The 17,702-nt window shown below is 42.0% G+C and overlaps 1 protein-coding gene across 1 annotated transcript in view; it reads left to right on the plus strand.

The window, feature by feature from the left end:
- The window catches only part of LOC306919716 (transcription factor 12-like), a gene marked incomplete at its 3' end in the record, with an annotated part of 53,510 nt that extends 48,652 nt beyond the window's left edge, over positions 1-4,858 (plus strand). Inside the window, exon 9 of the mRNA XM_079496270.1 lies at positions 4,730-4,858. Coding sequence (XP_079352396.1) covers positions 4,730-4,858 — 129 coding nt within the window. The remainder of the gene's footprint in view (positions 1-4,729) is intronic.
- Between the last annotated feature and the right edge of the window lie 12,844 nt (positions 4,859-17,702).

Here is a 17,702-nt window from a genome sequence, read left to right on the forward strand (position 1 = left end):
GTTATTTATTCACTTGGACGGCATGTGTATGGGCACATATTTAGACGTGGTCTGGATCTGTTTGTTTGAAAATTGTATTTTGAATACGAAAAGATGAGTAGGCTACATTTTTGTGTCATTCTTTTCTACATATTATTTTTATTCAACCCGGGTGAAAATAATTGCTAGAATGACTCTTATGATCAGACCATTTTTGAGTTGAGTGGTGCGGTCTTGAATGTGTACTGAATGGGTGTTGGGCTGTGCAACAATTTTCGCCAGCCAGGAGACATGCATAGCTCTGCACAGTAAGGATGGCTTCACCGACAAACAAAAGTTTGGTTCAGTTAGGCCAGGCAGTATAGTCTATTTTTTGATGAATTGAACAATGGTGGACCCTCTTGTAAGCTGTCCACTCACAGTTAGCGGCCTTTGGGTTGAGTTTGTGCTTGAAGGGTACTGTAATTCTGCGAACTGTTGATAAATATTTCAATCAATCAATTATCTTTAAGACTCGAACGGCTGGTTGCATTAATTGACAAGAGGCTAGCTGTGGAGTCACTAAAGATGGCCTAAGATAACAATCTGTTAAAGCTTATAATAGCTGTGAGTTCATCCTGTCATATAACAGACAGGGACCCTTTATTACTTAGGAATGCTCTCGGAATAGACCACCTGTGGTGACGTGTTGACTGAGGCAACGGAGGGTCAACACACATACACACACAAGATGGGACAGAGTACAGTGGACTGATTCCGTGTCCTTCTACCTTGTCCCATGGGTGAAGTTATACGTGTGTGTGAAGTGGTTATGTTTGAAGAGTTGGAAAATAGTACTACTGAACCGTGGTAGTGATTTAAATCAACTCTGTGAGAGTCCTGTGTGATGAGTATGTATGACTGTACTCAATGTGTGTAGTGCGTGCCTGTGCGTGGGTGCGTGATGGATGCGTGTGTCAGTTGGTTTGTTCTGCTGACTATGGTTGTACTGAGCGTGATGTTATGGATGGCGTAGCACTGTTTTCTGTGATGATCAGATTTTTGTCATGAGCCATGTTGGTCATGGCTCAGGGGGAAGTGATAGGTTAATACATTTATGAACAAACTAGATAAATAAACGAAATTAATAGGAGGTTAACAAGTAAACTGGATGCATGAACTAGATTAGATAAGGGAACTATAATATGGCTATTCATGTACGTTAGAGTGTATAAATGTATAAGAGTGAAATTATATTTGAGAAATTATTTAAAGATCAGTGACTGTTTAAAGGTGGATTGACTTTTTTTTTCTTAAATGAATAATATAGATATTACAGTAGGGAGGTTCATTTAAATTTTGACGGAGACAACAGCTCAGTCTATTTTTGTTGTCTTGTGCTCAAAAACTCAGAGATTGGGGACAATTAAGGTTTAAAAATGTGGGTTTAATTTGGGGGTCCAAATAAAATTTAGAGGGTGAATGACAAATGCATCTCAAATTGGAAATGGTTACATTTAGGTAAAAGTTAGGTATAGGTTAATTAGGGATTGTTAAAAATACAGTTCTTATTAGTAAAATTTATATATAGTTCTGCATGAGTAATTTGATTCTGGGACAAAAACAGTTGCGTAGGGTGAGATAAATCTCCATTTACTCGGTATGGGGTTGGTTGTATGCAAATGAGTGTGGGTGATGGGGTAACTATTCCCCTGCATGTGTGTGTGTGTGTGTGTGTGTGTGATATCACGATAATTGATTGGGAATAATGTATGTGTGAGTGAAGAGTGATAGTTAAATGAGCGAATACATACAGAGCTACGTGTGAGGAATTGCAATGACAATTTTAGCATGCTCTGACGGAATGTGCTTTTAGGGAAAGAGGGGGAGAGAGCTAAAATCCCTTCCACCCTCAATAAATAACTTGTTTAGTTTCAGAAGGAGGGGGGATCGCTATCGCCCTGAATCAACACTATGTTTCAGGTGAAGAGAGCTTTAGGGCTATCTCCTCTCCTTTGTTTTAAAAAAACCCACTGTGAGCTGTGAGTAAATTTATTGGGGGGCTATTTACAGTAAACAGATGGCTACCCCTGTTCAAAGATCTTTACTATAGTTAGGTTTATTACATCCTTTCTGTAGTAAGATGACATTCAGCATACCAGCTGACAAATATTTTGTATATGTTTTGACCACTAAATGGCATATTGTTACAATGTTTCCTTCATCTCTTTCTGAGAGATCTTTCATGTCACCTTACTGTGACATGTGGTTGAAATTTCGTTTGAGGGTTACTGTGAGGGGGTTGAGGGGCAATGTATTTCATGTGTAGGATGTACCAGTCATTTCCACAACATAGTGGGTTCTTTGTCCTTATGTTGACAAACGTCAATCTGTAATCCGTTCGTGGGCACGTCTTGTGCAAATATACAATAGTAACAACGGAGTGAGTCAGGTTATATTATCTTTGGGCCTTGTAGTTGTTCTCTTCTGTTACGGATGATTTCGGAATCAGGGGATATGACTACAACTCCCTTTAGCTCAAATGTTTGCAGGATACAGATACACATGTCTATTAAATCTGTTATTAATTATAAATACCATTTCTGTGGCTGTACTCGACAGTTTACATTTTTATAAAGTTAATCTGTCGCTAGGATGGATTGATCGTAGGTTAATTGTTTCCTTTTTCAGGTGATTAAGTAGTAACATTTTCAGTTTTTATTTCTTTCAGTTGCATGCGTGGTGGACAATACATGGGTGAGTATTGGAACGGCCTTCTCTTTGACAAAGTTTTTGTCTTAATTTTGAACAACTGGTAGGAATATTCCCAGGTGTTTGGTGTGTATACTTGAATTTATAGTGTACATTTTTTAGGAGGCCGGTCAATACTCTATTCATGATATAGCCTACCACGTTTTTTGTAACACATTTTTGGCCCGTAATTATAGTTAGTTTTTAAAAACCCCTTCTCACGATTTTCTTTTTAAAAGTAAAACCATTTGGTAGTCCATTTGGATATACGTGAGTTTTAGTGTAGGGAGTTAGCCCCATCTTTTGTTTTCGAGTTCTATTAACCTGCATGGGTGATGGTGCATGACTGTTACATAACTAGACGTTGTTCTGCCAGTTTCAACTCACAGGGTAACCTTGTCTTGAAACATTCAGTGTGTGACATGTTCTAACAATTTGTTTGGTTTGTATTGTTTATTGTAGACTTAGTTTAAGTTTAAAGGGGGGCTATTGTGGGTACTAATACACAGTAGGATTTTTGGGAAGTCACTGCATTTGTGATTTTCCGGTTAATGACACCCTTTTCACTACACTATGTTATAGGAGGATATTTGAGTTTTATAATAGGTTAATTTGGTTTCTGTCTCTGACCACCTAAATTTCGTTGCTTTTGTTTCCGCCTGTGGATACATATTTTTGTATCTATTCGTGTGAATTGTATATAGCTATACAGTTCACGGTGTACATGCTTCCTGTGATAACCGCGTTAATAACTGGTTTTCAGGTTGACCATTGTGAATCAGTGTGTTTCCTTTAGGGTTTTGACAACTAATATATGGGGTAATTTTGCATCACAGGGGGATTATTTTTGGACAATTGTGGGTGCTTATAGTAGCGATAGAAGTGACTATAATTGTAATTCAATATTCTCTGACCTTAAGGTATGCCCATATACCGCTCCAGTATGAGTGGGTCACATACACACGCATGCTCCTCCCAACCAAATGGACTGATGGCTGAATTAACTTCAATTTTGGTTGAATGGGACTCTAAATGGGACTTATGGGGCCCTTCTGGCCCATGGCCACAGGATAGCGTATTTTCTCCAGTTGTCATCAATGCCTTGAACGTACGAATACAGGACTATAGACTGGTCCTGGAGCATAGGGTTAGGGCAGAACGAAGGTTGATGGATCTCTTTCTCCAAAGAGGACAGGAAATGTGTGAGGCTTATGCCCAATGTCATGTTGATGGGTCACCAGTACAGAACACCCTGTCCACATCCGTTGATGGGTCACCAGTACAGAACACCCTGTCCACATCCGTTGATGGGTCACCGGTACAGGACACCCTGTCCACATCCGTTGATGGGTCCCCAGTACAGGACACTCTGTCCACATCCGTTCGCTCTCCTGATGAAGGAGCCTGCGTTTTTGATGCACGTGACTTAGATTTTTCTAGCCCCGATCCGGATGACGCATCAACGATCGCGGTGCCACAACGACCGGACGGCGGAAGTGGTGGACTGATTCTGGGAGGGGGTCCTGAGGCCACGGATGTGTGGATGGTAAAGCGACGGGATCGTAAGGATGTTCGCCCTTCTGATGTTTTCTCTCCTTCTGATGTTGTTTTCTCTCCTTTGGATGCTACAGAACCTCCGCTGACATTTGTCTCCCAGCAGCGTGAGGATGAGGAGACGATAAGGCAGTTGCATAGGAGACAGTTACAATGTTTTCAACAGGAATTAGCCGAGTTTCTTCTGAGAGAGAAAATTGAACAAGGCCTGCCTGAGGGTGTGCAGACCGCCTTGAAGACTGCGGCCCGTGCAGTGGACTCAGCCCCGCTGCCTCAGAACGGTCCACCAGTCGTTCAGGCACCTCTCAGGGTGGCGGGGCCACATGACGTTCCATTGCTCGACAACCATTCTGTTCTTCCTAGAGACGTCCAGCCTCGTCAGCGTTTTCGCCGTGGTCCCAAGCCGCGATACCAAGGTTGCTTCAGATGTGGTGGTTTGTCACATGTGGAGCGGTATTGTGTACAGTTGCCGCCCGGCTCCTGGCAGGGACAGCCGTCGTGGGGAGCGTCATTTGGATGGCGTGGGATGAGGGCGCCCGTCCAGCCGTTGCGCACCTGTCGTGGTTGGCCTGTGCCACCACCTGACCCTCAGTAAGAGTTCCTGCGGCTCAGGTTTACCGGGCGGAGACCTGTGGACTACAACTATGACGGCTGAGGTAACGTGTGTCAGTCATTGATCGTCTATTTTTGTTTGACATTTCTGGGAAAGCTGCTGATTTTTTCTTTTGGACATTAACATTAGGGCAAGTGTTATTTTTACCGCTTGTACAAGAAAGGGGAACCCGTCCCCTTCCCTTTCATGGTGAGGTGATAAACTGGTGACTAAAAAAAAAAAAAAAAAAAAAGAGCTCACTTTCTATTATCTTTGTGGTTGGAGATTACATCCTTTTGTGTTCTTAAATTTTACTTTGTTATAGGTGCTAAGTAGTTGTGATTTTTAGTGGGCGATGATGACGGTCTGTGGTTCAAAATGGGTGGTTTGTTCGGTCATGAGGGGTAGCATGTGCGTGTTGGTTATTTTCTCTGTATTTTCCTGGGGATGTTGAATTCCCAGGAAAAAGGGGGGAGTTGTATTATTTTATACTATATACACTTTATATTATAGAGGTCAAGTCTCTTGCATTTAACATAGTCTAAATGTAATCTCTCTCTCAAAAACCATGGTTAATACACACTTTGCCATGCCAGAACAAGAGAGATTAATACAAAACAGTGGGATTAATGTCAGAGAAAGTCACACTAAATTGTTTTAGGGTTGTCAAAATAACAAAGGGGAACATGCCATGATTTGCAATTGAGTTGTTGGTGCTTTGAGGGGAATTAAATTACATTGGAGGTATATAAATGAAAGTCAAAACAAGGACTAATATGTTATAACACACTTTCTTGATTTTTGCATAGAGGACTAATATTCTAACCGCATGATTTGAGAGGGACTTCTAACTTTCTTTGGAGGAAGGCTGCATGTCACCCTTTAATAGGTGGTAATAGGTGGACATGGGAGAGGGTTCCATTCTGGTCATCTACACCGGAGTGATTTCCCGCTCCAGGGGCGTGTCAAAAACTGACATCTGACAGCACCAAAAAGGGGGAGTGGCAACCCGACAGCATCCAGGGGGGTGTGTCAACCGGCAGCTGCCATCACAACAGAATGCTTCTCGCCTAGCCTCTATCATCAGATCAACACAGCAGGTGACCTTCATGGCCACTGAGATAGCCGGAGAGGTGTCAACCCGACCACTATTCTGCAGCCGAGACTACAAGGATCTCCTATGTTCACACTGGAGAAAGGAGTGTTGTCCTCCTGCTGCTATGGAGAAGGGAGCGTTTTGATGCTTCTGCTGTCATGATTGACATGGCTAAAGCAATAAGCTGTCATTCAGAATCAGAGCCTTGTGATGCTCAAAGGAGATTCTGTTGTCTTCTGCCTACTACAGTCCACTTTTGCCCCCGCCCCAAACCTAAGAGATCTACGTCCCTCATCAGTCAATGCAAACTATGCCGAGTTCTGAGAATCAAGGAGGATTTTCCAAGCGTTGTTATTCTATAGGCGAAAAAATAATTGTGGGATATTTCCTACCGCGCGTTGGACGTCCGATTGAACAGTTTGTGACATGGAAAAAAAAAAGAATCGTTGTTTTTGATTAATGTTGAAAGATGTTATGTTTTCATGTTTGTGTTTGTTGTTTTCTGTGCTGATACAGCTTAAGTAGATTTAACAAGGTACTGGTCTAGTACTGTTGTTAGAGATGTTTATTTTCGTTGTCTTTTTTCATGTTTTAAGTGTTAACTTTTCATTTACAGGGATCTGAATTTAATCAGTATAGGAATTTGATTTAGTCTAAATAGGATTTCAGTTAAAGAAGGAGTTTAATTTCTGTTTTCAGTTTCAGGTCTGTCCTACAACAGAACAAGCCCTATGTTTGTTCTGTTCTAATTTGATACAATTCAGGTAGTTAACAAAATGCTCCTGTATCTAGGGGGGCCTACATTGGGACGTGTCACGTCAAATTATGGTTTAATAATTAATTTTGCATTTTGGAAAAAAGAGAGAAAAAAAAAAATGATTTATTTTTGGAAAAATTAATTTGGCAGGTTATGAATTCTGATCCTGTAATTGTATTGCAACAGGCGTAAAAGCCTGTTGAGGGAGGAATATGATGGATATTTTATAGACAGTTGACACACAGGAGGTGCACAGGACGAACTGTAAGTTAAGACTGCTAAACTGCTAGAGTTATTTACAATCAGCTGCCAGGCACCCCAGGGGTCTGGGTGCTGTTTCTAATCTGAGTAACATCTCAAACTGCTAACCAACAGCTGTGGGTATGTGTGTGTTGCAGAGGGCTCCTGCTCTCTGCTCCAGAATCGACATGAGTATACAATGCAATCTGTGGCAACTGGCTCACGGTAAGATCCTCTGAGATTATGCTTAGTTATTTACAACTAGGCTTGAAGAAACAGAGGGGGTAATTAAACCCCACAGGGGTCTGCGTGAACTCCTTACCCTAGATGCATCCATGGGATAACAGCTGCATGGCATATTTTAGGTCAAGCTCTGCTCTGCTCTATCTATCTGTCCTGTCTGTCATGAATGCAACGTATCTTTGTCAAATATGCATCTAGAGTCAAGAATACAGTCTAACTATTTCATTGCAGGTGTTAAATAATGTTCTGTATATTTTATATGGTACATTCATTTTTATTGGTATAGTTTCATCTGTTGCTAAGTTCTCATAGGAAAACCTTGCATGATAGTCCTGGCTCACTGATTGGCCAGTAAGTAAGGACAATTCTGAGTCCCACCCTCATGAGAGAGGGGGGGAGTTTTAAACTTGCATTAGTATATAGACTACCTGTTTCCGTTCCGATGGTGTGCTCACTCGTACCTAGCTGATTCGAATAGGCGTGTGCGTGTGACTCCAAGGGCCTTTGTTCCCGAAAACTGCCTTGTAAAACTGCATCCGTACCTCTTTCAATAAAACTTGGATACGACTTTTAAGACAAAGAGAAACTCTCCGTTTGGATTTCCTTGACACACCACACCACTGCAAACTACACAGAACCGTTATTAAATATTCTTCAGTTCTCAACCCGTGGGTCGCGACCCCTCGGGGGGTCGCCAAATTATTTTGGGGGGTCCCCAAAATTTAAAAAAAAGATTTCATTTTTTAAAAACTGGCTGGAAAATGGAAATGAAGAGTTTACATATACATAGTACACATAGTACATGCATACACCTTCCCTGATGATTATATCTGGTTTCAGTATTTATTTATGGTGTATTGTCTCTGTTATTAAGGTAAATGGTAAATGGTGCATTTATATAGCACCTTTATCCAAGGCGCTTTACATAGATTGTGCATTACATTCACCCATTCACACACACATTCATACACCGATGGCGGCGGAAGCCATGCAAGGTACCAACCAGCACATCGGGAGCAATTTGGGGTTCAGTGTCTTGCCCAAGGACACTTCGACATGTAGACAGGAGGAGCCGGGATTCGAACCGCCGACCCATGGATCATTGGACGACCTGCTCTACCTCCTGAGCCACAGTCGCCCCAGGTTATTGTAGCAGTCAATTTATATTGGAGGGGGCGGGGCGGGGGTCCCGAGACATTGCCAAAGCATTTCCGGGGGTCCCCGGCCAAAAACGTTGAGAACCCCTGCACTACACCACCATGATACCCATGTACCTGTCTAAATACTTCCTTAATGTCCACAAAGTCCACACCCACAACACCAGCTGTAGATCTGCTATTTTTGAAAAATCGTGAAAATGTGGCGCAAATTTGGAATATATGTTCTTTCAGAGAGAACATTTTTAACTAAAATCATTGCTTCTGGGGGGGTCCCTGGAACAACATATTTTGAGATGAGGGTCGGAGGCCAAATACATATAATTTTTGGGGTCCTTGACATGAAATAGTTTGAGAACCACTGATATAGAAACATAGGGTTTACAAAAAGATTTTGTAGAATCGAGCTCAGGTCTAAATGGGTTAAGACAAGTACCACATAGGTTCTAATGCCTGACAGAAAGTCCCATGCAGGTTCGATTCCCGGGCCTGATGGACCATTGCTGCTTGTCTCTCCCCCTCTCCCTGTTTCCTGTCTCTCTCCACGTGCTGCGGAGCTGTCAATAGAGGCAAGAAAAAGGCCAAAACATCTTCATAAAGAGAGTGTTGCGTGCAAGCGAGCATGGGCCGCTGGGCGTGTGTATTGGGTGGGAGCTCGTTGGGACATGTTTCCTGTCAAAGTGGGACCACCATCGTCCACCATGTCAGAGGGGACCCTGACTTCCTGCCGGTCTAAGCTCACTTGGACCGGGCCAGGTCCTGCAGTGTTGCCAGATTTTGAAGCGACTATAGCACATGAGCACTTTAGTGGTTTCAGATGGGGATACACAAGACAATTACATATTCATTTCAGGGGTTCCTTGACATGAAAATGTTTGAGTGCGGGCACATAATATATGTGACAAGAAGCGACAAGATGCATCTTAGTGCAGGTGTCTCTTCTGGGTTTTTAACCCATTTAGACCTGAGGACGATTCTTAAAAACTGTATGTATATTTGCAAGCTGGTTGGAATAACGTGTTCCTTCCACGCTCTACATCCAACAAGGGAAACTCCCCCCTGTCAGGTGTAAAGGAGTGACTTGGACACTCATGCATGAAGGAAGCATGAGTTCAAGTCCGTTGCTCTCCCCAGGTTGGCGGAGGGTGTGTAGAGCCCAGGATCACATTAGATAATTGACACAGGGGTGACAAATGGGTTACAAAACCGTGTGATAAAAATAATAAAAATATGCAAGCGACTTTACAGGAAAAACAAGCCCAAAGTTGTTTAAAGCGGACATGGCAACAACTGGCCACGGCAGGCCTGATGATGGACACGCCTCGGCTCATACGTCTTGAGCCGACGTCTTGAAAAAGTCTTGACCGAAAGTCCCAATAACTGCTGATGTTGGGAATCCAAGTTCTCGCTGCAGGAGGAGTATCGTATGTACGGATTACGGACATCCGTCTTTCTGTTCCCCGTCACAGGATCATTCAAGGTTTTTCTAATCCCTGCAAGATCACTGACCCCACTTTATTTGTCAGCTCATTTTTATTTATTGGGCGGTCTTGTCGCATCGCATCAATGTATAAACCACAATCAATCACAGAAAACTGAAGTTTAGGGGAAAACATTTTAATCTATAATGAAATCACATGCGTTTACTGTAAATGTGTGTGCCACAGTAAAAAAGAAAATCCTCAGTGCCGATGTATCCATTTTTAACTACCGGGGAGCGTACAGATGGACGCTTACGGGGCCCGTTTGGTTCCATTTGTACGCTCGCCAAACACTGAGGATTTCAGCTTGTGTTGTAAAGGTCTCTGGTACATGTCAATTATGGTGAGTTGCCGCTAGAAGGCCTGCACTTTAGTTGAGACGAGTCAGGGTCAGACACACACACATGCAGCGAGCGCTCTCTACTGAGCATGCCCAGAGGCCCCAGCTGTGGCACCTCACTGGAGAACAGAGTGTCCATTGTGTGCCTCGTCGGTAACACAACACAGTGCCGGAGAGGGAGAGAGAGAGAGAGAGAGAGAAAGAGAGAGAGAGAGAGAGAGAGAGAGAGAGAGAGAGAGAGAGCACAGATTAAAGGCTGTGCAGCTACAGTATATAGTCCACTTTGCGGTTCCCGAGCTCTCATGGACATAAATGAAAACTGTGGGACCGCTATAGTACAAAGGCATGGAGGACCGAGGGGTGGGCAGCTAGCCGCCGGGGCCTCAAATACACTGTGTATGGCGGTCTGGCGGATGTCCTTTACTGTCGGTGTTTGTCCACAACAATGATGAGTTTTTCTTTCTTTTTTCATTTTTTATGGAAGGAACGTGGGAGTTTATTTGATGAGAATGTATTTGATGTCTTGGTTTGAAGTGTAAACATGCCCATTGGCATTTTATTGTGTGCTATGCGGCTATGCCTCACAACAATATAAACTGCTGCTTTCTATTTCCCAAGGTTAAAAAACAAGATAAAAAGAAGGTGAAGCTTCTCTTGGGGTCCTTTCTGTGATGGTAAACTTGAAGGCCCGAATATGTCCTGTGCTGCTGCTGCTGCTGCTGCTGCTGCTGCTGCTGCTGCTGCTGCTATTGATCAGTGTTGTTTTTGGCAGCAAATTTCTATTTTAGTTTTATTCATCATAGTCTCTTGAAACGTTTTCATTTAGTTTTAGTCACATTTTAGTCACCCGGAATGTTTTAGTGTTAGTCTATAGTTTTTTAGTCGACTAAATCTACAGGTGATTTAGACTAAAATATAGCTTATAGATCTGCTATTTTCAGCATGCAACCAAGTGTAAAATGTATTTTACTTATACTGGATCTCTTGTCCACTATAGTCCCTTCCATTTTAGTCTAGTTTTTATTTGTTGACAAAATTGAGTACCACAGACGAAAAACAGTCTAAGTCCAAATTTCAGACTGACCCCTCCACGAAAAGGACTCGTTGTCCTGAACCCTTATCTATCATTTATATATTATGGATCAATAGTGTGGACTTAGACTGTTATTCGTCTGTGGTACTCATTGTCAGAGCTTACTTTTCATTTAGTTTCCATTTAGTTTTCGTCAGTGAAAAAAGGTAGTCGACGGACATTTTTCGTCATAGTTTTAGTCGACGAAAACAACACTGCTATTGAGGGATATTATAGAGTCGTGTGAAACATACTTTTGTGGTATGATGAATGTGAAAAGTGTCGTCACATTGAATGGCATTATTTGTATAACCAGTGCCACTGATGCAGACAATTGCAACAGTGAATGACATATCATACACTGACATTTCAGGATACCATTCTGTATTGTACTGATACTGTACACTGTAGTGTACACAATACATCCCACATACCTGTTTTTGTAACCCTCTCTGCATGTCTCTGCATGTACAGTACATATGCACTGATAATAATTAATAAATATGCAGGGTTAAATCAAACCCCTCAAGGGCAAAGTGAATTAATGTGGCTTAGGGTTAGGGATAAAAATCTATTTAACCACTAAAAAATAGACAATCTCTTTTGGGGGTCCCTCACACAAAATATTGTTTGAATTGGTCGTCCTTGACCAAATTCAGTGCATGTCAATTTGGGGGTCCTTATAGTTGACATGAAAATGTTTAAGAAGAACTGGGTCAAATATGTCCTCTTCTTGAGGACTAAACTGTCTGTTTGCTTAAGGGAATGCCACAGACGAAAAACAGTCGTCCACACTATTTATCCATAATGTATAAATGATAGATAAGGGGTCAGGACAACGAGGCCTTTTCGTGGAGGGGTCAGAATGAAATTTGGACTTAGACTGTTTTTCGTCTGTGGTACTCATAATGTAATGTAATATATATATATATATATATATATATATATATATATATATACGTTTGACAGGCCGTTTGACAGGCCTATATTAGGCCTGTCAAACAATTAAAGCTGTGATATATATTTTTTAGATATGTCTTGGGCTTTTCTGCCTTTATTGAGTACAGTAGGTATTGACAGGAGACCACCAAATGCCACCAAAATGTGGAACGCCCTACCAACTGTCATTAAGACATGCGAATCCCTTGACTCCTTCAAAACCGCTCTCAAAGGGCACCTACGGATGGCTGCAATTCGAAACTGGCCCCCGTAAAATCTGAATCCCCCCCCCCCCCCGCCCCCCCCTTTTTTCCCCTCACTGTATATATTTCTTTTCCCTTTTTACCTCCTTTATGATGAATTCCTGTTCTGTCTATAGAAGTGTCTATTTGTACGTCTCTAAATGTTTTGATGATTTGAACATGGTGGACCCTATTGGAAACAAGTGTAATGCTTAATTGGGTCGTCCACTCACAGTTAACAGCCTTTGTATTGAGTTTGTGCTTGAAATGTACTGTAATTCTGCAAACTGTTAATAAATTCTTCAATCAATCAATCAATCAGACAGATGGGGAGTGACACACGTACAGCAGAGGTTGTCAGGATCGGGACTCGAACCTGTGACACACTGTCTGTCAGGCTACATTAGAGCCTATGTTGTTTGTATGCACCCGGACTGCCAGGCCTTGAGTAACAGGCGCCCCTAATCTTGACCTTCGGGTGCCTCGTGTCAAACCAGAGACCAGGAAAGCCATGGTCATGTATTCACCTAGACACAAAGAGCAGGGGGACAACTAGGCATGTCCCGATACCGATACTTGTATCGGAATGCCCTCCGATATGCCCTTATTTGGTCATATCGGAATCGGCAAGTACGCCCCGCACCAATCCGATACCACATTTTATTTAATCACAACATACAACCACCGCATTTTGTATAAGTTATATTGTATTCAGTGCTGTTTTTGGCAGCAAATTTTGATTTTAGTTTTAGTCATAGTCTCTTGAATAGTTTTCATTTAGTTTTAGTTACATTTTAGTCACCCGGAATGTTTTAGTGTTAGTCTAGTTTTAGTCGACTAAATACATGTATAATAATATTTTAGTCGACTAAATCTACAGTTGATTTAGTCGAACAAAATGTGTTTTGGCGGGCCTTAATGGCTATTTCTTTCACTTGCTGAAAATAGCTGATCTACAAGCCCACAACGCGTCACGCTGTGACGTGTTGTGAGCTTGTTGATCGTCTATTTTCAGCATGCAAATATTGTAAAATGACTTATAGGCCTACTGGATCTCTAGTCCACTAGTCCCGCTTCCTAACATTTTAGTCTAGTTTTTATTTGTTGACGAAATTGTCGGTATATTTAGTCTTAGTTTTAGGGTTCTTCGTCATCATAGCTTAGTTTTCATTTAGTTTCCATTTAGTTTTCGTCAGTGGAAAAAGGTAGTCGATGAACATTTTTCGTCTTAGTTTTAGTCGACGAAATCAACACTGATTGTATTACTATACTATACAGACTGGACAAAATTAAATATATAGGCTAATTGGTATTAGTTAATAGTATTATGATTCTTGATTAGTTAACATTACTCCTGCAAGACTCCAACATATCTTTACCTAGGTAGTACATCTAGGAGTGTCACAATATCAGTATGTTGCACACTTTTATTATGTAGTGATGTCCTAGTGTTTCCTGTTTTCCCTTGTTACTGTTTCCTGTCTTGTCTCATCTCCCTGTGATTACTAGTTTTCTCCACCTGTGTCCTGTTAGTCTCCCAGCCAATCAGCTGTGTCCTGTTAGTCTCCCAGCCAATCCCTGTGTTGATTGTTAGGTCTGTTCACCTGTGTATTGTTATCCTGTGTCTACTTAAACCCTCAGTTCCTTGTGTTCCCTGCCAGATCTTAGATTGTTATGTTCCAGTACTGTTAGTATGTGTTTTGGAGAATAAATCTGTGTTAATTTGACTTGCTCTGCTCCTGCCTGTCTGTTTCTGCAATCTCCTGAGTCGCACCGTGACAAGGAGCAGACGGTCAGAGGTTTAAATCCCAGCCCCGGCAATGTGTCAAGCTCTCCCTGAGAAACTGCTACCCCCTGTGTCTGACTACCTGAATAGACGTCAGCTGGCTGAAGCTGAAAACTGAGTTTTCCCCGTGGGATCAAATGAATACAAGAAGGCTCGCCCCAAAACGCGCTCGCCCCGGGTATAATCCGTCGACCTTGGAGCGGTCGGCACCAGGTATTCCAAAACATATAACCTCAGCATCTTAAACATAACCTTGGTCAAACTATGCCTAAAAATAACCTTGTTCTTAAACATAACCTTGGTCAAACTATGCCTAAACCCATAAACGTATTCCTAACCTTAAAACGAATGCAAGAATACAGGAACCGCTGCTGGGGGGGGGGGTCTGCGAAAAAATGGGAGCGAGTGTCTGCGAAAATGTTTTGGTGTGAGCGTTCCGGTTATCGATCAAATAGGTATACAGAAAATTATTATTTAAGTATAATTTATACTTTGATAATTAAAAAACTGATCTACAAGCTCACTGCAAAGTGTTGCATCGCAATGCATTGTGTGCTTGTACATTTGTCGTCTTTTTTTAATTTTGACAATTAAAAAGAGAAAAAAAACTAAATATTTGCTTTTGTATATAGGCCTACCGTGAAGTAAATTTGCATGCCAAGGTGTCCAAGGGGAAAAGCCAAACGGGTTTCTGACCGTGAGCTGCCATGCAGGTCGGCATTCAATGCCTCTTGTTTGAGTTTCTTGTATTATAATTCAGACTGATGGTCTGGAAAGAAGGCATATGTACAATAAATGGATCGACATATTCATGACTATGGTCATGACTCATGAAGTGTAACCTGACTCCGCCAGATTGCGGCAGTATTGAGTTCACAGTTCCCTCCTGCCTGCCTGCTGGCATAATGCAAATGTTGTCCAGCAGGGGGAGTGGTTCCACCAGGCTACATGAAGTGTGGGTCATGACCGAAAGAATAAGGTTGCGAATACACACATGGGCGAAATGAGTTTTCTCTGAGTGGCTGGCATCTTCCTTAGAGATAGGGTGAGAAGTTCAGTCACACTCAGAGTAGAACCGCTGCGCCTTCGCCTGGAAAGGAGCCAGCTTAGGTGGTTCGGGCATCTGGTTAGGATGCCTCTCGGGCGTCTCCCTAGGGAGGTCCTCGAGGCACGTCCCACCGGGAGGAGACCCCGGGCAGACCAAGGCGCAGGTGGAGGGATCAATTACAATTTAGGCATTCATTTAGCAGACGCTCTTAATCCAGAGTGATTTACAGTAAGAACCAACAAATAATAATAATCACATCGACTCATTGGCTTTGGAACGCCGTGGGATCCCCCAGGAGGAAGTTACTAATGTTGCCCGGGAGAGGGAAGTCTGGAGCTGGAGCTGTTGGCCCCCGCGACCTGACTACGGATAAGCGGTTGAAGATGGATGGATGGACATGATGCAATTCTCTGGACATTGAATTACTCAAGCACATGTCTAAACTCAACCCAGTTGCCCCTCGCAGTGTAGGTCAGGTTTGCCTCTACACCTACATATAGACACACACAGGATCTGACACAACAAATCGCTTCTTTAATATGTTGGTTTTCATCTCTCTCACTCACTCATTACTATATGGTGCACTCAGTGCTGGTCGATGAAGTACTCACCGTTTTTTCACTTAAGTAAACGTAGGAACACTCTGTTACAATTAAAGTAAGGTCCACTATTCAAAATTGACTTAAAAAAAATATACTTTCAAATAACCAAAGTAACCAAAGTATATAGGCCTAAGTGGCTACTGCAGGCTACTGCATGTTTTGTTTTGTATGAATGTTTTTACATTTTTTTTGTAATGCTTTATCAGTGTTTCGTCCACAGTCAGTCTTTGTATTCTGTAGTCTTTGAGTTGTGCTTTCATGTGAAATGGCCTACCCATTCTGCAAACTAGATATTTCAATCAATCAATCAATCAATCAATCAATGAACAGTCAACACATCCTACTCATGTAGCAACAGTTTACTTAGGTATGTGACAGAGTTAGCTGCAGCATAGAATCTGCATTTTGCAACTCCTACCAACATTAATTTCAAGTATTGCACATTTGCGAATAAAGTTCTCAATATCAGACGCAGCTGGCCAACGTAGACTACACCGGATTCGTAACTATCCACTAGATGGCGCTCTCGGTTTTAAAAGGCATTGCAAATATAGTGTGTTTAGTTAATGTCGTACGGGTCATTTTAGGCTGCAACTACTTTTGAGGCGAGCTGGGCGATTTTTTATACGAATGCAACCATGTTTTACTCTACTGCCTGTCATATAACAACATACTTTTACTGTTGGAACTTGGAAGGTAAACATACAAAGCAACAAACAATTATTACTAATAAAAGCGTCAGTTCTTGCATTATTGTTTCCTCTTTTTGTGTATTTGATCAATCGTGAGATCAAGGATTATTTATGATTATTTTGTTGGCCCTATACCAAAATGTTTCCCCAACTACTGCGATCAACTATAAATACAGATGCATTTTAAATTTTAAATAATTGCACACAAACAAAAAGCAGGTGCAGTGAGAAAAGTGAGAAAACGGATCGAGACAGTCGGAGTGGAGATCGAGTGCGCAAACTGCTCTGCATTTTGGGTGAAGGGAGATGGATGGGTGCACCTTTTTCGCTTTTTACGCACATAATCTTTTGACAAATAACAGGCTGAGAAACTATCTGGGCTTTGAGGCTGCTGAGCCCCCCTGCTGAGGGGGGTCCAGCTGGGCCGGGTGAGGGTCAACTGTAGAAGAAAAATGCGGCCGTGCATTTGGATTTTGGAGTGTTAATCTGAATTCAACCAGTCACTCACAGACCCGGGCCATTATTAGTGTATGTCATTGTGTATTTATAAGTGAACGTTTCGTGAAGATTCTTGTATTATGATTTTTCCGTTTTTTTGTGTGCAAAACTAATGCTTGGAATGGATTCAGAATCATGAAACCCCCCCTAGTTTCATATGTCACGTTACTTTAAAGACTGATGAAATTTAGAAATGTTTCACCTTATATAGTAGGATGTTAATGTCAGGGCGAAAATAAAAAAAATGTAAACCGTTTGTTTACATTGAAGAATCTTCACGAAACGTTCACTAAACTGGATTATGCTACATAACCTACATACACTACATTATTATTACTATTAGTAGTAGTAGTACTGTAGTAGTAGTAGTAGTAGTAGTATAGTAGTATTAGTATTATTATTATGAGTGCTAATGTGGGAGGGTTTGGGTTCCTTTGAGTCCGTGTATAATCCGTCGCAGGACGGTGTCCCGCGTCAAAAAAATAGCAGATCTACAAGCTCACAACGCGTCGATTCGCGACGCGTTGTAAACTTGTAGATGTGCTATCCCCCCCCCCCCCCCCCCCCCCCTGGTACTCGAGGGGCGGAGCTATGTCTGGCGTCGGTCGGGGCGTCACTCTGGAACTGTAACCACTGAACTAAAGTCCCAAAACA

The sequence above is a fragment of the Electrona antarctica genome (genome assembly GCF_951216825.1).
Source record: "Electrona antarctica genome assembly, chromosome: 3".
Lineage (NCBI taxonomy): Eukaryota > Metazoa > Chordata > Actinopteri > Myctophiformes > Myctophidae > Electrona > Electrona antarctica.